Source organism: Salmo trutta, chromosome 14 (genome assembly GCF_901001165.1).
Source record: "Salmo trutta chromosome 14, fSalTru1.1, whole genome shotgun sequence".
Taxonomy (NCBI): Eukaryota; Metazoa; Chordata; class Actinopteri; order Salmoniformes; family Salmonidae; genus Salmo; species Salmo trutta.
Window position 1 is genome coordinate 3,134,096 of NC_042970.1, and position 24,702 is coordinate 3,158,797.

At 43.3% G+C, this 24,702-nt stretch overlaps 1 protein-coding gene across 1 annotated transcript in view; it reads right to left on the reverse strand.

Moving 5' to 3' along the window:
• The window catches only part of LOC115207248 (synapsin-2), a 163,143-nt gene that overhangs the window by 3,546 nt on the left and 134,895 nt on the right, over nt 1-24,702 (reverse strand). Inside the window, exons 10-12 of the mRNA XM_029774222.1 lie at nt 13,624-13,755; nt 7,309-7,360; nt 3,478-4,699 (exon numbers count right to left, since the gene is read on the reverse strand). Coding sequence (XP_029630082.1) covers nt 3,478-4,699; nt 7,309-7,360; nt 13,624-13,755 — 1,406 coding nt within the window. The remainder of the gene's footprint in view (nt 1-3,477; nt 4,700-7,308; nt 7,361-13,623; nt 13,756-24,702) is intronic.

A 24,702-nucleotide genomic window follows, 5' to 3' on the forward strand; every position in this document is an offset into this window, starting at 1 on the left:
GGTCAGGGCTATGTAATGGCCACTCTAATACCTTGACTTTGTTGTCCTTAAGCCATTTTGCCACACCTTTGGAATTATGCTTGGGGTCATTGTCCATTTGGAAGACCCATTTGCGACCAAGCTTTAACTTCCTGACTGATGTCTTGAGATGTTGCTTCAATATATCCATATAATTTTCCGTCCTCATGATGCCATCTATTTTGTGAAGTGCACCAGTCCCTCCTGCAGCAAAGCACCCCTACAACATGATGCTGCCTCCCCCGTGCTTCATGGTTGGGATGGTGTTCTTTGGCTTGCAAGCCTCCCTCTTTTTCCTCCTAACATAACGATGGTCATTATGGCCAAACAGTTTTATATTTGTTTCATCAGGCCAGAAGACATTTCTCCTAAAAGTACGATCTTTGTCCCGATGTGCAGTTGCAAACCGTAGTCTGGCTTTTTTATGGCGGTTTTGGAGCAGTGGCTTCTTCCTTGCTGAGCAGCCTTTCAGGTTATGTCGCTATAGGACTTGTTTTACTGTGGACATAGATACTTTTGTACCTGTTTCCTCCAGCATCTTCACAAGGTCCTTTGCTGTTGTTCTGGGATTGATTTGCACTTTTTGCACCAAAGTACGTTAATCTCTAGGAGACAGAATGTGTCTCCTTCCTTAGCGGTATGACGGCTGCGTGGTCCCATGGTGTTTATACTTGCGTACTATTGTTTGTACAAATGAACGTGATATCTTCAGGTGTTTGGAAATTGCTCCCAAGGATGAACCAGACTTGTGGAGGTCTCGGTCTTGGCTGATTTCTTTTGATTTTCCCATGATGTCAAGCAAAGAGGCACTGAGTTTGAAGGTAGGCCTTGAAATACATCCACAGGTACATCTCCAATTAACTCAAATTATGTAAATCAGAAGCTTCTAAAGCCATGACATAATTTTCCTAGCTGTTTAAAGGCACAGTCAACTTAGTGTATGTAAACTTCTGACCCACGGGAATTGTGATACAGTGAATTATAAGTGAAATAATCTGTCTCCATACAATTGTTGGAAAAATGACTTGTGTAATGCACAAAGTAGATGTCCTAACCGACTTACCAAAACTATAGTTTGTTAATTAACTTAACAAGAAATTTGTGGAGTGGTTGAAAAACGAGTTTTAATGACTCCAACCTAAGTGTATGTAAACTTCCTACTTTAACTGTGGAGTGGTTCTGGAGCCAGAGGCAGCAGGTGTTCATACTGTAGAACCCAGTTTCTACATTTGAATATAAAAATGATTTTATCAAACAAAACTATGCTACATTTTATTTCTGGGACCCTCAAGATGACAAATCAGAGCAAGATTACTGAATGTTAGTACATTATTTACCTTCAGAGGGGATTGTATCAAACCAGTTACCGTGATAAAAGTTTTTTGTTGTTGTGCACTCTCCTCAAACAATAGTATGGTATGTTTTCACTGTAATACTGTAAATTGGACACTGAAGTTAGATGAACAAGAATTTAAGCTTTCTGCCAATATAAGACACACCTATGTCCTGAAACGTTTACAACGTCATTCTAGTCACATTAGCGCATGTTAGCGCACGTTAGCATCAACTGTCCCAGTATAGGGACACCGATCGTATTGAGGTTAAACCCTAAAGCTAACCTGGTCAGGGACTGGGATTTACTGCTGAGACAGAGACATCACGTTAAACCTGACCTTAAACCCTGAAGCTAACCTGGTCAGGGATTTACTGCGGAGACAGAGACATCACATTAAACCTGAACTTAAACCCTAACCCTGAATCTAACCTGGTTAGGGACTGGGATTTATTGCAGAGACAGAGACATCCCATTAAACCAGACCTTAATGAGGCTAGGGGGCAGTATTTGCATGGCCGGATAAAAAACGTACCCGATTTAAACTGGTTCCTACTCTTGCCCAGAAATGACAATATGCATATAATTAGTAGATTTAGATAGAAAACACTCTAAAGTTTCTAAAACTGTTTGAATGGTGTCTTTGAGTATAACAGAACTCATATGGCAGGCCAAAACCTGAGAAGATTCCATGCAGGAAGTGGAAATCTGATTTGTGGAATCACTTTCAAGCCTTTGGCTATGAAACACACAGTGAGTTAGGATTCATTTAGCTTCCTAAGGCTTCCACTAGATGTCAAAAGACTTTACAAAGTGGTTTGAGTCTTCTCCGGTAAAAACTGACCGAACGAGAGGCCTGGAAAGTTTGTCATAGAGGGAGGGCCATTACTACTATGACACGCATGCCCGTGGGTACCCTCTCGTTCCGAAACGTTTAGTAAGACAATGCAAATCGTCCGCCTTGAATATTATTGAAGCTCTGATTGAAAAGGCCCTAAAGATTTATGTTATACAACGTTTGACATGTTTGAACGAACGTAAATACATTTTTTTTGCACATTCGTGACGACAAGTCCAGCGCGCCTCGTAAATTATGAGTAGCCTTCGGAACGCGCTAACAAGAAGGAGCTATTGGGACATAAATTATTAACTTTTTCGAACAAAACTACATTTGTTGTGGACCTGGGATTCCTGGAAGTGCCTTCTGATGAAGATAATCAAAGGTAAGGGAATATTTACAATAGTATATTTGATTTTAGATGGTTCCAAGATGGCGCTAACCTGTATCGCCTAGCCTATTTTTCTGAGCATAGCACCTCGTTTATTGCGAAGTGTGATTTCCCAGTAAAGTTATTTTTAAATCTGGCAATGCGGTTGCATTCACGAGATGTTAATCTATAATTCTTTGAATGACAATATTATATTTTACCAATGTTTTCGAATAGTAATTTTGTAAATTGTAGCGCTGATTCACCGGAAGCATTTGAGGGAAAATATTTTCTGAACATCACGCGCCGATGTAAAATGCTGTTTTTATATATAAATATGAACTTTATCGAACAAAAGAATGCATGTATTGTGTAACATGATGTCCTAGGAGTGTCATCTGATGAAGATTGTCAACGGTTAGTGCTTCATTTAGCTGCGTTTTGGTTATTTGTGATGCATGTGGTTGGTCGGAAAATGGCGGTGTGGCTATTTGTGTCGATGTACTCTCCTAACATAATGTAATGTTTTGCTTTCGCTGTAAAGCCTTTTTGAAATCGGACAACGTGGTTCGATTCAGGAGAAGTGTATCTATAAAATGGTGTAAAATAGTCCTATGTTTGAGGAACAGAAATTATTAGATTTGGTTATGAATATGGCGCTCTGATTTTTTGCTGGATTTTGATCCCGAATACGGGATCAGAGCGTCAAGAGGTACCCTAACCCTAAAGCTAACCTGGTCAGGGACTTACTGCAGAGACAGAGACATCACCTTAAACCTGACCTTAAACCCTAACCCTAAAGCTAACCTGGTTAGGGACTGGGACTTACTAGAACAAACACACAGTACATCAGGGTAATGGCTCTGACAACATTGTCACCATGTCATCATTTTTGTTTAATGTAGCTAAAGCTCTTACTTCAGCAGTGGATGGCCCTTGGGTGCTGGCTGTTCTTCAACCGGAGGCTGAGCTTCAGCTGATTCTGGGGCTGGGGCGGGGGCTGAGACTGGTAGTGGGGATGAAGCTGAGACTGAGGCTGGGGCTGGGGATGAGGCTGAGACTGGGGATAAGGCTGGGGATGGGAATGAGGCTGAAACTGAGACTGGAGTAGGCTCTGGAGCAGGCTCAGGAGCCATGGCAGTGCCAGTGGAGGACATGGGCATCATAATAGGGGTGGGGTCTGGGTGAAAGTCTGGGGAAAGGACCGTTGGTGGCTGAGCTTTAGCTGGAGACTGGGGCAAGAAAGGGGACTGCACCCTCCCAGGGGACCTCTTTGGGGACAGGGACTGGCCTGGCGCTCTGGATGAAGACACAGCATCAGGATTGGGCTTCAGGCCAAGGGGTGGAAGGGGGGTCTGGGGTTTGGGCTGGATCAGGGGCTTGGAGTTGCGGCGTACAGGAGGTATAGGCTTGGGCTTGGGAGGCAGAGCGGGCAGCTCTGCTGGCTTCCCTGGGGGAGGGGCTGCTGATGGAGACACCTGAGGCTGGGGCTTGGGCTGCTGTGTAGTGGGGGCAGGGGGTGGAACTGGGGGTGAGACAGGGGCAGGGACTGAGACAGGGGCAGCAGCTGGGGCTGGGGGTGAGACATGGGCAGGGACTGAGACAGGGGCCAGGATTGGGGATAGGACTGGGGCTGAGACATGGGCTGGAGCTGAGACTGGGGCCAGGATTGGGGATAGGACTGGGGCTGAGACATGGGCTGGAGCTGGGGCTGAGACATGGGCTGGGGCTGAGACTGGGGCTGAGACATGGGCTGGGGCTGGGGCTGGGGCAGGGACTGGGGCTGGGGCTGGGGCTGGGGCAGGGACTGGGGCTGAGACATGGGCTGGGGCTGGGGCTGGAGCTGGAGCTGGGGCAGGCTTTTGCACCGGGGGAGGGATAGGCTTTGGTACTTGAGCAGAGGTCGTCTTTACCATCGCAGGAGGGGGTGGCTTTGGTGGAGGGGAAGAGGATTTCTTTTGCACTGGGGCAGGGGCTGGCCTAGAGACTGGAGCAGAGTATGGTTTTGCCACTGGAGTGGAGGCTTGCTTTTGAATGGGGATGGTGGCCGCTCTTAAAACCGGAGGGGACACCTTGGGCGCTAACTCTGCTGGAGGCTCCACACTCTGTGGTTGAGTGAGCTGGGCCTGCACTGCACCCCCTAAAGGTAGGACACAGAACAGTATCATGTTATAATACATACAATACAAAACACAAAATAAAGAAAAACCCTGACAAATACCAAAAGTAACTGCATTTAAAGCCAAACTGGATTTGTGGGGACGGCGCATGAACAGAGTTATATTTGACATGTTTCAAACATTCACAGGGATTTTGGAAGAGACTGAGCCCGAGCCTTCATTGTCCCAGCTGGTGCACGATCACCTGTCTTTGCTTTTAAAAGAGTTTGAGTGCTACTTCCCAACCACAAAAGACCCACGAACTGCCAAGGAATGGATCCGCGACCCATTTGTCAACAAACCAGGTGAATCCAGCAGGTCTATGCAAGAAGAAGATCAACTGCTGGAGATCGCAAAAGATGGCGGCCTTAAAAGTATGTTCGAGACAACAACTCTGCCGGTGTTCTGGATTAAAGTCACGGCAGAATACCCTGAGATCGCCACAACAGCATTGAAAACCCTGTTGCCATTTCCGACATCCTAATTGTGTGAAGTGGGATTTTCTGCAGTGACAGCAACCAAAACAAAATTACGGAGTAGACTGGACATAAGCAACACAATTGTCTCCCATTACCCCTAGATGGGACCGTCTCGTTGCAGAGAGACAAGCTCAGGGCTCCCACTGATTTAGCGTTATGGTGAGTTGTATTTTTCATGCACTTTATATTTGTTTTTGTGTTGCATCTTATTTTTAAGGCATGTTTAAACGTTACCATAGCGACCAGAGAGTGTTTGGGGGCAGAGAGGATGTTACTCATGTTATGTTGTTGGTGCGATGTTACGAGGACGCTGCTAATAAAGTTGCATACGAGTACACAGTGGATTCACGTTTATTATTATTATTATTATATTGTCACGTTCTGACCTGTAAAGGTGTGATTTGTTAGTGTTTAGTTTGGTCAGGACGTGGCAGGGGGTATTTGTTAGTGTTTAGTTTGGTCAGGACGTGGCAGGGGGTATTTGTTAGTGTTTAGTTTGGTCAGGACGTGGCAGGGGGTATTTGTTAGTGTTTAGTTTGGTCAGGACGTGGCAAGGGGTATTTGTTAGTGTTTAGTTTGGTCAGGACGTGGCAGGGGGTATTTGTTGGTGTTTAGTTTGGTCAGGACGTGGCAGGGGGTATTTGTTTTATGTGGTTCATGGTGGTTGTGTGTATGTGTCCATGTAGAGAGGGGTTTTTGATTTATTAGTCCACGATTTTGGTTATTGTTCTATGTTAGTTTATTTCTATGTTCTGTCTAGTCATTTGTATTTCTATGTTTAGTTAATTGGTGTTGGGGCCTTCAGTTGGAGGCAGCTGTCTGTCGTTGCCACTGATTGAAGGTCCTATAATTAGGGGTGTGTTTGTATTGTGGATTGTGGGTAGTTGTATTCTGTTTTGTGCTTGTCACCTGACAGAACTGTTAGTGTCGTTTCTGTTAATTGTATACGTGTTTATTTTGTTTCTCCTTCTTATATATTAAAAAGAGAAGATGAGTATACACTTCCCTGTTGCGTCTTGGTCCTCCACACACGACATTACATATATTTCAAAAATACCACCGTTTTTATGCCGGTTGTATCATTTTATTTTGTGTATTTATCCGCCACACCTTAAAGGCCGGTCCGTGAAAATATTGTCTGACATTAAACAGGTCCGTGGCCCAAAAAAGGTTGGGGACCGCTGAGATGAGGCACAATGTGTGCTTTCTGATGGTGTCAAGTGAAGTTACCTCAATATTACTAAAGGTGTCTTGCAGGGATCGAGTTTGGGACCTGTCCTCTTTACTAATTAGATAAATAATGTTAGTCTATCTGCAAAAACCTGTAACATTCATCTGTATGCAGATTACACTGGTATGTACGCTATTGCCCTTACGGCTGACCAGGCTATGTTGGAGCTGAAATCTGATTTTGTTGCCTTGCAGAAAGTCCTGGTTGATTTAAAATTGGTACTTAATGCAGGAAACTAAATGTACGTTTTCTAATTCTCAAATAAATATTTCAGATGGCTTCAACATTTATGGTTCTTTCTTTACTTTGCTGACTTTATTGTCCCCATGGGGACCTTTTGTTGCAGTAACATGTACATGTTTAAAGTGGCGTTTAAATACAGCAGACCACAAATTGACAACACAAAATTCATAACAGTTACATACAGTGCACTTTTGCGTGTGTCCTCCGAAACACGACCCTGCCAAGCCGTACTACTTTACACACCCCTCGCTTAAACCGGAAGCCAGCTTACCAATGTGTCGCAGGAAACACGTACACCTGGTGACCGAAGTCAGCTTGCATGCGCCTGGCCCGCTGCAAGGAGTCGCTAGAGCCCGACAGGACAAGTACATCCCGGCCGGCCAAACCATTGCCTAACCAGGACGACGCTGGGCAAATTGTGCGCCACCTCATGGGTCTCCCGGTCATGGCCAGCTGTGAAACAGCCTGGGATCAAACCCGGGTCTGTAGTGATGCCTCAAGCACTGCGATGCAGTGCATTTGACCGCTGCGCCACTCAGGAGGCCAGCCTGAGATTTCTAACTGGCCAATCACTTGGCCTGAACCTGAGTGGTTTCTACAGCAACACCATTACGGTCTAGAATGTAAAGTAAAGAACCTTGAGATTGGCGCCACTGTCCGGGGTTCTTGGTTGGCTCTGCCACTTCCTTCTGAAACAGACAGAGACATGAACAGACATCATGACAGGGGTATAGTTACATGGTGGAATAGCTCAGGTATCAGCAACATAATCAGCAGTACAATGCAGGTCTGTGACTGTAACACACATTTAACATTGACTACAGTTTTTCTGGATTGCTAAGACACTTAATGAACTGGGGTCCACTTGATCCCCATCAGAATCTACTGAGCACAACAGTATTATTTTTAGCTAAAGTGTAAGCAATTTCTCATTGCTTTCACACACACACAATGCAAATGCTAAGCACATTTTTGCAAAACAGTAAACACTCCAAAAAAAACGAAAAAGCTGATATAAATTACTGCGCATGTGCAAAACTTATTTGCCCAATTGTTCAATCAGACCTTATTCATGCATAAAAGAGGCCACCTCTGAATTGCTTTTTGCAAGAATGGACCAAGTAAGAGGCCAAGGACAAAGGAGAGGTAGAGGGGCCCATAGAGGAAGAAAGTTCAGCTCTAAGTTCAAATGGAAAAAGTTAAAGAAAAGCCTTTTGTTTCTGGATATTCATGCTCTTTAGTGACAGTCTTTCTGCATTGGTCATCTTTGGTCAAAATCATTTTAGGAAACATACAGTACCAGTCAAAAGTTGACACCTAGTCATTCAAGGGTTTTTCTTATTTTTTTCTTAATTTTCTACATTGTAGAATAATAGTGAAGACATCAACACTATAAATAACACATATGGAATCATGTAGTAACCAAAAAAAGTGTTAAATCAAAATATAATTTATATTTGAGATTCTTCAAAGTAACCAGCCTTTGCCTTGATGACAGCTTTGCACATTCTTGGCATTCTCTCATCCAGCTTCATGAGGTAGTCACCTGGAATGCATTTCAATTAACAGGTTGCCTTGTTAGAAGTTAATTTGTGGAATTTCTATCCCTCTTAAATACATTAGAGTGAATCAGTTGGTTGTGCCAAGGTAGGGGTGGTATACAGAAGATGGTCTTTTACCAAATAAGGCTAAGTCCATATTATGGCAAGAACAGCTCAAATAACCAAATTGAAACAGTCCATCATCACTTTAAGACATGAAGGTAAGTCAATCTGGAAAATTAAGAACTTTTAAAGTTTCTTCAGGTGCAGTCGCAAAAACGATCAAGCGCTATGATGAAACTAGCTCTCATGACGACTGCCACAGGAAAGGAAGACCCAGAGTTACCTCGGCTGCAGAGAACAAGTTCATTAGAGTTACCAGCCTGAGAAATTGCAGCCCAAATAAATGCTTTACAGAGTTCAAGTAACAGACACATCTCAATCTCTCAAGAAACACGAGCAATGGACATTAGACCGGTGGAAATCTGTCCTTTGGTCTGATGAGTCCAAATTTGAGATTTTTGGTTCCAACCACCATGTCTTTGTGAGACGTAGAGTAGCTGAACGGATGATCTCTGCATGTGTGGTTCCCACCGTGAAGCATGGAGGAGGAGGTGTGATTGTGTGTGGATGCTTTGCTGGTGACACTGTCTGTGATTTATTTAGAATGTAAGGCACACTTAACCAGCATAGCTACCACAGCATTCTGCAGTGATACGCAATCCCATCTGGTTTGTGCTTAGTGTGACTATCATTTTTTTTTCAAGAAGACAATGACCCAAAACACACCTCCAGGCTGTGTAAGGGCTATTTGACCAAGAAAGAGAGTAATGGAATTTTGCATCAGATGACCTGGCCTCCACAATCACCCGACATCAACCCAATTGAGATGGTTTGGGATGAGTTGGACCGCAGAGTGAAGGAAAAGCAGCCAACAAGTGCTTAGCATGTGTGTGAACTCCTTCAATACTGTTGTAAAAGCATTCCAGGTGAAGCTGGTTGAGAGAATGCCACGAGTGTGCAAAGCTGTCATCAAGGCAAAGGGTTTACCACTATTTTGGTTACTACATGATTCCATATGTGTTATTTCATAGTTTTGATGTCTTCACAATTATTCTACAAAGTTGAAAATAGTACAAATAAAGAAAAACCCTTGAATGAGTACCTGTGTCCAAACTTTTGACTGGTACTGTATATGTTTGATGAAAACATTTTTGGGGCCTTACTGCTATTAGCCCTTACAAACACAGTGAATAACTTATTCACTACATGGAACAACAGCTAGTCCCCCCCAAAAAAATCTAAAGGAAGTTTATTCTGAAGTGTCTTTCCTATATCTGAGTGATATAAGAAAGATCAAGAAAAATTATTATTATTTTTTTAACATTTTTTAACATTTTTTGGCACTAAACAGTCTCCATATACAGTGCCTTCAGAAAGTATTCAGACCCCTTGATTTTTTTCAACATTCAACATTGTTGTGTTACAGCCTTATTCTAAAATCGATTAAATAAAAAAAATCCTCAATCTACACACAATACCCCATTATGACAAAAGGGAAACAGGTTTTTAGAAATTTTGGCAAATGTATTACATTTAAAAAACCAAAATACCTTATTTACATAAGTATTCAGACCCTTGAGTATCAACTTCAACTTGATTGGAGTCCACCTGTCATACATTTAATTGATTGGACATGATTTGGAAAGGCACACACCTGTCTATATAAGGTCCCACAGTTGACAGTGCATGTCAGAGCAAAAACCAAGCCATGAGGTAGAAGGAATTGTCTGTAGAGCTCCGAGACAGGATTGTGTCGCGGCACAGATCTGGTGAAGGGTACTAAATATCTGCAGCATTGAAGGTCCCCAAGAACACAGTGTTCTCCATCAATCTTAAATGGAAGAAGTTTGGAACCACCAAGACTCTTCCTAGAGCTGGCCGCTCAGCCAAACTGAGCATTCGGGGGAGAAGGTCCTTGGTCAGGGAGGTGATCAAGAACCCGATGGTCACTCTGACAGAGCTCCAGAGTTCCTCTGTGGAGATCGGAGAACTTTCCAGAAGGACAACATCTCTGCAGCACTCCACCAATCAGGCCTTAACGGTAGTGTCCAGATGGAAGCCACTCCTCAGTAAAATGCCCATGACAGCCAACTTGGAGTTTGCCAAAAGGCACCTAAAGGACTCTCAGACCATGAGAAGCAAGATTCTCTGGTCTGATGAAACCAAGATTAAACTCGTTGGACTGAATGCCAAGTGTCACATCTGGAGGAAATCTGGCACCATCCCTACGTCGAAACATGGTGGTGGCTGCATGAAGCTGTGGAGACGTTTTCCAGCGGCGGTGACTGGGAGACTAGTCAGGATCGAGGCAAAGTGGAACGGAGGTGAATGTTCACCTTCCAACAGGACAACGACCCTAAGCACACAGCCAAGACAACACAGGGGTGCTTTCAGGACAAGTTTTTGAATGTCCTGAGTGGCCCAGCCAAAGCCCGGACTTTTCAGGAGAGACCTGAAAATAGCTGTGCAGCAAAGCTCCCCATCCAACCTGACAGAGCTTGAGATGATCTGCAGAGAAGAATGGGAGAAACTCCCCAAATACAGGTGTGCCAAGCTTGTAGCGTCATACCCAAGAAGACCCGATGCTGTGTTTGCTGCCAAAGGTGATTCAAAGTACTCAGTAAAGGGTCTGAATACCTATGTAAATGGAATATTTCCAGGTTTGTTTATTTTATAAATTAGCAAACATTTTCTTTAAATCTGTTTTTGCTTTGTCATTATAGGGCATTGTGTGTAGATTGAGGGGAAAAAACGATTTAATCAATTTTAGAATAAGGCTGTAACGTAGCAAAATGTGGAAAAAGTCAAGGGGTCTGAAAACTTTCCGAAGGCACTGTATACTTCCATTAATTTATTCAACTGGTACTGGGGGACCTTCAGATGAGTGTTGTGAGGCCTGTGGGCATCCTAGAGCAAAACAACCAACACGTGTTTGTGAGAGTCTCACCTTTCCACAGAGGGAAAAGCCCAAACTGTTCATCCGCTACAGACAGAAGTTGGCAGATCGGCTGTGCCAACTTCACACGCTTGTAGGGGTCTTATAGCAAAATGTCAAAATGCCAAACCATTCGGACGCTACAGACAATTTTGTGGGATATCTCATGGTCTGACAAACACAACTTTTACCGCGGAAGTGCGACATCGGCAGATGTGGTGGATTGAGACACATCCAATTAAAAAAAACATCTCTATCTTAAACTGACAGATTTTTATGGGAATTGTTGTATTATGCTAATTTGATTTTTGCGGGAGCCCAGACATCGACTATAGGGGTTTAATGCATTTTACAAATTAAGTGGGTTATTTTGGCCACCGTGTTTCAGTTTGGGGCTGCGTGTTAATTGTTTTGAAAAAGTGAATTCTGATTGGACAAATGTGCTCAAGCAATTGAGAAAAACTAACATATAAGGCTGTTGACAAATAAAGACAAACATGACAGAATGTACAATGAGAAAGGACTGATAATGAGTCTTCCCACCAGGGGGTGACGTGAGCAAAGACAAACTGTTCTGAAAACAACATGACAGATCAAACTTCATCTGCATTTCACTCCTCACATCTTTAACCTGCATCTCAGATATAGTGTCTATTGAGGGATGCAGGGATGCAGAACTACTATGATTATTATTATTTGACAATGCTGGTGTCATGACGTTGGCCTGTGGGTAAGGTTTATGACCCCCCCATAAATACCTTTCTCCCTTCCCCTCTCTTACTGACCCTACTGAAGGACTGCTGTCCTGTTAAATATAGAGAGTCTGGGAACATCAAACAAATGGGGAAAAGGAAACATATTTTGGTAATAAAACCAGTTGGAAATATGCTTGAGAACGTAATGAGTATCTATGTCAGTTCGTTGTTATCTGTGACATTATGACTGATGACAGGACGACATAAACTGTACCTGGGAAAGTATCCACCCTCTAGTTATCAGAGTCACATGGAATTGTTATGCAATTGAAATGTTTGATATTGAAATTGTTTGTTAGGAGATTAAATGTAATTTTAGCTTCCAAATGAGAGATTTGGGTTTTCATAAGGAAAGTGCCCTGCTTGATCAGTGGCCCACCCCTGTGAAGAGGAGGGGTTATAAACGATGAAACACATCCTCCCCCCCTCTCCACTATATAAGCCTTTGACGAAAAGATAACCAAGTGGTTCCAGTATGGGAGGTCTGCAGCCTCTACGTTAGAAGGACACACATGTCAAGGACAGAACTAAGCCAACCTCGGCGTGAGCTATGGTATGAACTGGTATGAACTTTGAGCTTATTCACTACAGAAGTGATACTTCCTAGCCGTTGAGTTAGCAGCTGCCGCTGTCGACGTGGGCTAGGAAAGGACGGACGACGGATCCAGTCTAACAAACAGACGAAGATACCACCACGTATCCAATTTACTACCAGAGACATTGTTCCGAGTACAGGAAGATCTGTTGGCCAACCCGGCCAGCATCTACGACCAATCTACCGAAGCACAGCTCAGAGTAAATATTTATTGCATTTTCCTTTTCCAAATGGGCGGTAATTTAGAATGCATAAGATAATGTATTTACGATAGCATAGCTGCTCTTTGTGGCTCCTAAGTCTTCCCGCTCTTTCATTCAAGCCCTTTCCTTTGAGTAACCAGGTTCCGTCCACCGGGACGTTTTCTGTATGACATCATTGGTATTCTGTGTATTTGTAATTCGCTGTGATTAGTTAGGTATTTAGTAAATAAATAATTAAACCCAATTTTGTATTGCTGATTCAACTTGTTTGCCAGGGTTCGTGAAGATAACCAAGAATTTACAACTTTCATTATGAGACTGAAAATAAGATAAGGGTTAATATTGACTGCTATCGATGTAAAATATTACTAAGTATTTTAAGAGTTTATTCGGAAGATAACAGCTCTATAAACGTTCTTCCGTGGTGCCCCGGCTTTCTAGTTAATTACATTTACATGATTAGCTTAATCAGGTAATATTAATTAGAGAAAGAATTTTATAGGTTAGCATGTCATATCACTTAATCCGGCATAGCCAAAGACACGACACTGGTCATTTATGAACATTTGAACATCTAGGCCATGTGCTGTTATAATCTCCACCCAGCACAGCCAGAAGAGGACTGGCCACCCCTCATAGCCTGGTTCCTCTCTAGGTTTCTTCCTAGGTTTTGGCCTTTCTAGGGAGTTTTTCCTAGCCACTGTGCTTCTACACCTGCATTGCTTGCTGTTTGGGGTTTTAGGCTGGGTTTCTGTACAGCACTTTGAGATATCAGCTGATGTAAGAAGGGCTATATAAATAAATTTGATTTGGATTTGATTTGATTTGATGCAGATACACAGTAGTGATAGCTTCCTTACCGGTCTCTGGACAGGAGAGTGAGCGGCCGTCCTTGGCTGAGCCTGGTTCATCTTAGTCAGCACCAGATCAGAGATGAGCTGCCTGTCCTCTGCCTGGTGCTCTCCGATCAGCTGCATGGAGGAACCCACAACCTGGCAACCCAAAGGCACAGTATACAGCAGTTAGAACTACAACCAACCTGGCAACCCAAAGACACAGTATACAGTCGTGGCCAAAAGTTTTGAGAATGACACAAATATTAATTTCCACAAAGTTTGCTGCTTCAGTGTCTTTAGATATTTTTGTCAGATGTTACTATGGAATACTGAAGTATAATTACAAGCATTTCATAAGTGTCAAAGGCTTTTATTGACAATTACATGAAGTTGATGCAAAGAGTCAATATTTGCAGTGTTGACCCTTCTTTTTCAAGGCCTCTGCAATCCGCCCTGGCATGCTGTCAATTAACTTCTGGGCCACATCCTGACTGATGGCAGCCCATTCTTGCCTAATCAATGCTTGGTGTTTGTCAGAATTTGTGGGTTTTGGGGCGACCAACCAGTGCTCCCGCACATTGGCTAACCGGGCTATCTGCATTGTGTCCCGCCACCCGCCAACCGCCAACCCCTCTTTTACACTATTGCTACTCTCTGTTCATCATATATGCATAGTCACTTTAACCATGTACATACTACCTCAAATCAGCCTGACTAACCTGTGTCTGTATGTAGCCTCGCTACTGTATATAGCCTGTCTTTTTACTGTTATTTTATTTCTTTACTTACCTTTTCTTACCTTACCTAACACCTTTTTTGCTCTATTGGTTAGAGCCTGTAAGTAAGCATTTCACTGTAAGGTCTACTACACCTGTTGTATTCAGCATTTCACTGTAAGGTCTACTACACCTGTTGTATTCGGCGCACGTGACAAATAAACTGATTTGATTTTGTTTGTCCACCCACCTCTTGAGGATTGACCACAAGTTCTCAATGGGATTAAGGTCTGGGGAGTTTTCTGGCCATGGACTCAAAATATCGATGTTTTGTTCCCCGAGCCACTTAGTTATCACGTTTGCCTTATGGCAAGGTGCTCCATCATGCTGGAAAAGGCATTGTTCGTCACCTAACTCTTCCTGGATGGTTGGGAGAATTTGCTCTCCTTGTCTTCTCCGGACAAGCTTTTTTTCCGGATACCCCAAACAATCGGAAAGGGGCTTCATCAGAGAAAATGACGGTCCTGGCGCTTGCTGGACTTTCTTGGGCGCCCTGAAGCCTTCTTCACAACAATTGAACCGCTCTCCTTGAAGTTCTTGATGATCCGATAAATGGTTGATTTAGGTGCAGTCTTACTGGCAGCAATATCCTTGCCTGTGAAGCCCTTTTTGTGCAAAGCAATGATGACGGCACGTGTTTCCTTGCAGGTAACCATGATTGACAGAGGAAGAACAATGATTCCAAGCACCACCCTCCTTTTGAAGCTTCCAGTCTGTTATTCGAACTCAATCAGCATGACAGAGTGATCTCCAGCCTTGTCCTCGTCAACACTCACACCTGTGTTAACGAGAGAATTACTGACATGATGTCAGCTGGTCCTTTTGTGGCAGGGCTGAAATGCAGTGAAAATGCTTTGGGGGATTCAGTTCATTTGCATGGCAAAGAGGGACTTTGCAATTAATAGCAATTCATCTGATCACTCTTCATAACATTCTGGAGTATATGCAAATTGCCATCATACAAACTGAGGCAGCAGACTTTGTGAAAATTAATATTTGTGTCATTCTCAAAACTTTTGGCAACGACTGTATGTAACAGTGTAGGTTCCGTCCCTCTCTTCGCCCCAACCTGGGCTCGAACCAGGGACCCTTGCACACATCAACAACTGACACCCCACGAAGCATCGTTACCCATCGCGCCACAAAAGGGGAAACCCTACTTCAAGTCTCAGAGCGAGTGACGTCACTGATTGAAACGCTATTAGCGCGCACCACCGCTAACTAACTAGCCATTTCACATCGGTTACATGTACATCAGTTAGAACTAGAACCAACCTGGCAAACAAAATAAACAGTAAATTGAGTCCGGTATGGAGTCCAGAATAAATAGTGGGGATACTATGGAGTCCGGCAGAATAACTAGTGGGGGTACTATGGAGTCCAGCAAAATAAATTGTGGATACTATGGAGTCCAGCAAAATGAATAGTGGGGGTACTATGGAGTCCAGCAAAATGAATAGTGGGGGTACTATGGAGTCCAGAAAAAATAACTAGTGGGGGTACTATGGAGTCCAGCAAAATAACTAGTGGGTACTATGGAGTCCAGCAAAATAACTAGTGGGGGTACTATGGAGTCCAGCAAAATAACTAGTGGGGGTACTATGGAGTCCAGCAAAAATAACTAGTGGGGGTACTATGGAGTCCAGCAAAAATAACTAGTGGGGGTACTATGGAGTCCAGCAAAAATAACTAGTGGGGGTACTATGGAGACCAGCAAAAATAACTAGTGGGGGTACTATGGAGTCCAGAAAAAATAACTAGTGGGGGTACTATGGAGTCCAGCAAAATAACTAGTGGGGGTACTATGGAGTCCAGCAAAATGAATAGTGGGGGTACTATGGAGTCCAGCAAAATGAATAGTGGGGGTACTATGGAGTCCAGCAAAATAACTAGTGGGGGTACTATGGAGTCCAGCAAAATAACTAGTGGGGGTACTATGGAGTCCAGCAAAATAACTAGTGGGGGTACTATGGAGTCCAGCAAAATAACTAGTGGGGGTACTATGGAGTCCAGCAAAATAACTAGTGGGGGTACTATGGAGTCCAGCAAAATAACTAGTGGGGGTACTATGGAGTCCAGCAAAATAACTAGTGGGGGTACTATGGAGTCCAGCAAAATAACTAGTGGGGATACTATGGAGTCCAGCTAAATAAATAGTGGGGGTACTATGGAGTCCAGCAAAATGAATAGTGGGGGTACTATGGAGTCCAGCTAAATGAATAGTGGGGGTATGCTGTACTGGTAAAATATGAGCCTATCACAATTACGAGGCAGAGGTGCAAGCAGACAATAGTGGAAGCATCAATTCATTCTACAGGCTTAATCCTAATGACAATCGCAGAATGTCATTACAATACACTAGGTGTTTTGTAACAGATGTCTCTTTCCATTTATCAACAGTGCACTGTTGGAGTTTGGATGATGGAATTATTTTGTGAGGGAACGGGTAGCCTAAAGGAGCGCCTTTAAGTGATTGTTTGACAATTAGATGTAAACATCATGACAGGTTGTGTTTTTGGCACATTAAAAGGCATAGTCCATAAGGCTAGGGAAGCTAAGCTTTCCCTAAAGTAAATTGAACTAAATTGCCAAAATGATATAGCCTAATAAACTTACTCCTGTCTAAACCGAAATAAATACAATTATTCAAAATAGGCTACTACACCAGAAAGCATGATTTGGCCACAGAGGATCATTAGCTTCTTTTATTTATTCATTTGTTGTGGATTGTTTTAAATCGCATAGCCTACAGTCGGAAGGGCCCGCAGTTTGGGCAGCATGTGCAGCAAATACCAAATAGATGATTTTTGAGTTACAAATGTCAGTGAAAAGAAGAGAGACCCAGCCAGGGATATTGCAATATTTAAAAATACAATCGCAGAAAAACAGTTTAGAAAGCAAATGGCTATTGCTGTAAAGAGATGACAATGAAAAAACTCCAATCTGTCTTTTAGTTATCAAAATTATGAACTTATTGAGTAAACAGTATCCTAAATTATTAGCACCAGCAGAGAACATCAGCCATATCCCCGGTGAGTGAGCATATTCACTGTCTGTCTTTCTTATGAGATTAGATTCAACTTTATTGTCATTGAACAAGTACAGTACAACGAAATGCAGTTAGCATCTGGTCAGAAGTGCAAATAAAAGAGTGCATAAAAATGACATTGTACTTAATTGTTTTACTTGTATGTTATTAAGTGGAATGTATAAATGTGCAATGAAGGCAAATAGCAAATACAAATGACAAGTCTAAATGTGCAATGAAGGAACATTTAAAGTGCAAGGAGGTATGCAACTGAAATGCAGGGATAGCAGCAATGAGGTTACCGAGGTAGACATGTACAACTGAATAATGTCCTTAATCAGAATTTGCAAAGCAATGTCAGAGTCCAGTAGTACCGTCAACAGTGAAAAGGGAGTATTGCAACCAGGTCCCTGAGAGGCAGTACTCAGCGGTGGGCGGGTGGGTATGGCTAGTGCCGTGTCACAGAGTACAGTAGCTGGAAAGAGACTGTTCTTGAGCCTGCTAGTGTGGGAACGTAGAGACCTGTACCGCCTGCCTGATGGTAGGAGGGAAAACAGTTTGTGGCATGGATGTGAAGGGTCCCTGATGATGCCGCGCGCCCTACGCAGACACCGCTTGCACTGGAGGTCTAGGATGGCAGGGAGCTGGGCACCAGTGATGTGCTGGGTCGTTTTCAACACCCGTTGCAGCATCTTCCGGTCGCCCACGGAGCATCCGTCAAACCACACGGTGACGCAGTTAGTCAGAATGCTTTCAACCGTGCAGCGGTAAAAGTTCACCAGGATCTTGGGAGACAGGCGGGCCTTCTTCAGCCTCCTCAAAAAGTACAGGCGCTGCTGCGCCTTCTTGACCAGGGTTGAGGTGTTGAGGGTCCAGGAGAGGTCATCGGAGATGTAGACACCCAGGAATTTGAAGCTGGGCATACTCTCCACCTCAGTGCCATCAATGAGAACTGGGGCGTGGCTGCAGCTTTTAGACTTCCTGTAATCCACAATGAGCTCCTTGGTTTTCTTTGCATTGAGGGTCAGGTTGTTATCAGCACACCATGCAGCCAGGTGCTTGACCTCCTCCCTGTAGGCTGACTCATCATTGTCACTGATCAGGCCTACCACCGTGGTGTCGTCTGCGAAGTTGACGGTGGTGTTGGAACCGTGTACAGGAATGCAGTCATAGGTGAAGAGGGAGTACAGGAGGGGGCTCAGCACGCAGCCCTGTGGCACACCGGTGTTCAGATTCAGGGTTGAGGAAGTGAAGTTGTCTAACCTGACAGACTGGGGTCTGTTGGTCAGGAAGTCCAAAGCCCAGTTACAGAGAAAGGGGCTGATCCCTTGGTCATGGAGTTTGGTGACCAGCCTAGAGGGACTGACCGTACAGAATGCTGAGCTAAAGTCTATGAACAGCATTCTCACATAATGTAGGTGTTGGTTTTGTCTAGGTGGGTCAGGGCAGAGTGTAAAGCTGTGGAGATGGCGTCCTCTGTAGACCTGTTCGGTCTGTTGGCAAACTGGTGGGGATCCAGTGTTGGAGGGAGGCAGAGCTTAATAAGGTAGGCAAAAACCAGTCTTTCGAGGCACTTCATAATTGTGGGAGTGAGTGCAACAGGTCGGAAGTCATTCAGGCTTGATGCGGTCGACTGCTTCGGCACTGGCACAATGGTTGTGGCCTTGAAGCACGTGGACACAACCGCCTGGGCCAGTGACAGGTTGAAAATGTCAGTGAAGACCTCGGCCAGCTGCCCAGCACATGCTCTGAGCACACGACCGGGGATGCCATCAGGACCAGCAGCCTTGCGTGCATTCACCCTGCTCAGTGCAGACAACACATCTACGATGGATAGTCTGAAGGGGAGGTTGTCTGGGGGGAGCTCAGCTTTAATGGCTGGATCTTTGTTGACCCTGTCGAAGCTAGCATAGAACCTGTTTTACTCGTCGGTGATGGAGACGTTGCTGGCTGTGGGGGTAGGGTTTTTTGTCTGGTAGTGTGATGGCTTGGATGCCCTGCCACATGCGTCGAGGGTCAGAGTTGTTGTTGAAGTGCTCCTCAATCCGCAGTTTGTGGTCATGTTTAGCCATCTTAATGCCCTTTTTCAGGGGCCCTGGATGAGCTGTAGGCTTCCGCATCGCCGGATCTAAAAGCAGCGTTGCGTGCCTTTAACAGTAGTCGGACCTCTCTGTTCATCCAAGGCTTCTGGTTGGGGAAGGTCTTTATTAGTTCATGGGTGGTGACATTGTTGATGCAGATGTAATCCAGAACGGAAGAAGCACATGTTTCAATGTCCGTATGGGAGTCAAGGGTGGCCTGAGTGGCAAACAATCTCCAGTCTGTGTGTTGAAACTGGTGATCTACTTCCCAAGTACTTACCCCTCATTAAACGCGTTAAACTATCACTGGGGACAGTCAAAGGTGATCAGACTGCCCAAGGTGGGGGAGGGGAATGGCTTTGTAAGCCTCCGGAATGTTTGTATACATGTGGTCTAGTGTACTTCGCAACTATGGCCTATTTATTGCCTTACCTCCTTACTCCATTTGCACACACTGTATATAGATTTTTCTATTGTGTTATTGACTGTACTTTTGTTTATCCCATGTGTAACTCTGTGTTTTTTGTCACACTGCTTAGCTTTATCTTGGCCAGGTCGCAGTTGTAAAGGGGAACTTGTTCTCAACTGGCCTACCTGGTTAAATAAAGGTGAAATAAAATATATATAAAAAGTGTATTGTCTCCTCTAGTGGGGCAGGAGACATTTTGGTGGAATTTGCGAAAAACTGTTTTCAGATTTGATTGGTTAAAATCCCCTGAAACAATAAAAGCACCATCAGGATGTGCTGTTTGCTAATAGCAACCTGCAGTTCTTTCATTGCTAGTTTAGCATTAGCATCCGGAGGTATATAGGCTGCAGTAACAACAATGGACTCCTGAGGCAAGTAGGAAGGCCTGCACCTAATCATCAGGTACTCCAGATTGGTTGAGCAGTGACTCCCGGTTATGTTACTGTCTGTACACCATGCTTTGTTTACATAAATGCACAGACCACCTAATCTGGTTTTACCAGAGTCCGTACGATCAGCCCTGAAGACGTTGCGCCCCTCTAGCCCAATAGCGTTGTCGGGTATGCTGTTGTTTAGCCACGTTTGTGAAAATCATGAAGCTGCAATCCATAATCCTTTTTTGTGAAATGATTCTTAAATCGTATTTTGTCCATTTTGTTCACCAGTGACCGGACATTAGCGAGGAAAAGGCTAGGTAGTGAAAGCCGATGTAGGGTTAGCTTTTGATTAGCCCGGAGGCTCCCCGCTTTCCTCGCCTTTGTTTACGATCTCGATGCTGCCTCCGGGCACCTCTTCTCGGCAATGTTTCAGTCTCCCGGGACGTTTTCGTGATCTCCAGTGGAAGTTGTAAGTTATCAAAAACTCTCTTTGTGCATTGTGTTCCAATATCCATGAGTTCTTTGCACTGTTGGGGCTGGGGGGCAGTATTTTCACGGCCGGATGAAAAACGTACCCAATTTAAACAGGTTACTACTCTGGCCCAGAAAATAGAATATGCGTATTATTAGTAGATTTGGATAGGAAACACTCTGAAGTTTCTAAAACGGTTTGAATGGTGTCTGTGAGTATAACAGAACTCATTTGGCAGGCAAAAAAACTGAGAAAAATTTAATCAGGAAGTGGGAGAAATTAGAAATGTAGTTTTTCTTTTGAATCACTTGAAAAACTACAGTGACATAGGATTTACGTTGCACTTCCTAACTCTTCCATTGGATGTCAACAATCTTTAGGAACTGGTTTCATCCGTCACCTGCTACCGGGCAGAAAATTGTGGCTCAGTCAATCACTGGCCAGTCTGAGGACAGGTGTCTTTTGACGCGCGTGCACGTGACTTCGTTGTTTTTTGTGTTTCTTCTGGGATGAATACCTATTGCCCGGTTGTAAAATTATCGCAATTTTACGTAAAAAAATACCCTAAAGGATTGATTGTAAACATCGTTTGACGTGTTTCTACAAACGGTAATGGAACTTTTTACCATTTCGTCAATGGATTTGCGTCCACGCCACATGGCATTGTAAAGTGTTCTGGATGGGTCAACAAAACGGATGTATTTGGACATAAATGATGGACTTTGCAGAACAAATGACCATTTCTTGTAGAAGTGGGTGCCCTTCCGAGTGCATTCCGCCGAAGATCAGCAAAGGTAAGAAAATATTTCAAACATATTTTTAGAGCTTTGTCGACGCAGTGGTTGTAGGCTAACTGTATATCTTAGCATTGAAGGCTATGTTCTGTACTCAGAATATTTAACAATGTGCTTTTTCTGTAAAGTTATTTTGAAATCTGACAAAGTGGTTGCATAAAGGAGTAGATTATCTCTAATTCTTTACATAATTGTATACATTTTGTCAACGTTTATGAGTTCTTCTGTAAATGTATGTGCCTATTCACCGGCAGTTATGGGGAGAACATTTTCTGAACGTCACGCGCCAATGTAAAAATTGGGTTTTTGGATATAAATATGAACTTGATCGAACAAAAAATGCATGTATTGTCTAACATGATGTCCTAGGAGTGTCATCTGATGAAGATTGTCAAAGGTTAGTGCTTAATTTTAGCTGTATATCTGGTTTTGTGACGGCTATCCGTGCTTGGAAAATGGCTTTTTTTTTTTGCTAATGTGCTATCCTAAAATAATCGAATGTTTTGCTTTCACTGTAAAGCCTTTTTGAAATTGGACAATGTGATTGGATTGGACAAGTAGAGTATCTTTAAAATGCCGTATAATACTTGAATTTAAATTTTGAGATTATTATTATTATTTTTTTCGCGCCGTGCTATCTCACTGGTTGTTGTCCAACCAATCCCGTTAACGGGATTTTATCTCGAAGGGGTCCTCTAGAGGTTAATCATATAAGTTTTACAATATTTAGATGCAAACCTGGTAACTCGGACGTGTCTACTTTCAGAGTTACAGTTATCTTGTTCTGCCGTCCTTAAATGGATGGGTTTATTGGTGTTAAAATACACCAGTTATGCTATTTTGGACCAACATGCTGCTGATATAATGCAGCCTGTTATTTTTGTGTTTAGACTTTTTCATAATGAGATTAACTTTGATGTTGGACGACATTAGAATGTTCATGATGTAACTGCGACAACTGTCTACAGACATGTCAATAGACCAGCCTTTAGTCTTAATCTTTGGTTGTTTAGTACACTACCGCCTCACATGTGAATGCTTAAAGGTATGGGTTGGAACGATGCTGAATGGGTGTAGACAAAGAACTCTCCAGTAAGTGCACAAACATTCAAGGGCCATTGTCTTAAAAATGGGGTTGCAAGTTTATCAACTTTCAAAGCATAATTACTTTCCCATTATTCCTCAACTGTAGTGTATGATATACTATTTTCTAGCTCTGAGTCTCTACTTTTATCCAATGCAAAAAAACACCATTTCAAATATTGCCACATAAGATCGAGTCGGTCGGTCAAATTCTACAGCATAACGGCAAAGTCATGTGTTGAGTGTAAAACTAACAATGACTCAATAATCCATGGCATTCTATTGAAATGAATACTTGTATAGTGGAGTCTTTTATTAAGACATGTAGCTAGCTAGCTAAACAATGAACCATAATCCCAACTCATGACGTTACTACCCTGCATAAATCTGCAGGTAGCTAACTTACATTAGGCTATAGCTAGCTAACATTAGGCTATAACTAGTCAAGCAAATGGTTCTGAGATGGGAATAATAAGATCATACACGTAACGTTAGCTAGCAAGCCAGCCAGCCAGCTAGATAACAGTAGACTTTAACTTGAAATGAAACCACATTCTACCAAAATTAGAAACGTGTAATATCTGAAAATGTAGCTAGATAGACTATCTCACCTGTAAACATCATCGACGGACACGTCTCCTGTCGGATGCCACGGTTGCCCTTAGTTTGAATATGTAATCCATCTCCTTAGCTATCATACTCGAATTCCACTGATTTCAAAATTCGGTCCTCCAGAAAGTGGAGAGCATACACGTAACGTTAGCTACTGAGCCAGCCAGCTAACCTTAGCTCACTAACAGTACACTTTAACTTGACATTAGGCTTATACAGTTTTACTACGCGATACATTTAAAAAAAAGCAGAGTTAGACAGGATTAACTAGACATACTGACCGGCTCAAATAGACATTTACATACATTTTAGTCATTTAGCAGACGCTCTTATCCAGAGTGACTTACAGTAGTGAATGAATACATTTCATAATTTTTTTCCCCCTGTACTGGTCCCCCGTGGGAATCAAACCCACAACCCTGGTGTTGCAAACACCATGCTCTACCAACTGAGCCAAATAGGACCACAGAAGCGTGCTATATGGCAGACCAATCCAAACTCATCTCTCGGCACGTCCAGCCCACTCATTATCTCAGCCAGTGTCGGATTTAGGTATAGGCAACATGGGCCGCCCATGGCGGCATCTCTCCGGGGTGGCACGGGGTGCCTGAACAAAAACAATTGGAATGGGGACATTTGCGCGATCGGTTTTCTATCGCTCATTTGCGCGTCACGTCAATGATATGTCCCCGTGTGGGACTGTAGGTCAATTAACCTTGTTGGAGTGGGCGCCCTGATTCTAGTTTGTTTGCTAGGCAGGCTACTGCCTGGGAAGGTCTCCCACTCAGAAGTACGAGATGTGGAGAGGGGCGGGGGTAGGTTGACCTCAGGTCTCCCCATTGGAAGCCTGAGGTAGGGGGAGCGGGGTTAGGTTGACCTCAGGTCTCCCCACTGGAAGCCCAGGGTAGGGGGAGCAGGGGAATCTATCAAATAGCACACCTCTAACTTTGTACAGTACTAATGCAATTAGTAAAATCAGTCACACTACGAAATGCTACCAAATAAACCACAGGTTATTCATAATACTGTGAACATATAGTTTCAAAGACATATTGTTGCATTTTTTTATGGTTTGTGCGAAATTAAGGATAATATAAAACCAGTCTGCACATCACCAAGGTGAATTGGTTTAGTGTTGACTTTTGGTTGACAGTTTTGGGGGATGGGTAATGTATTGATGCTCAAGTGCCAAATCATTACAAATTTGTTTATATTTGTCTTTGTTACTTATTGATATTTATGATTCTTATTTTTGTACATATTTTATTTTTTATATAGTTTTAAATTAAATGTTATGATCATTTATTTGTGTTGGGGGGGGGGGTTCACCGAGTGAGCCATACCAGCTAGAACCGCCACTGATCTCACCCAATCATGGCTAGCGGGAAGGTTGCTGACTTTTTCTGTGGTT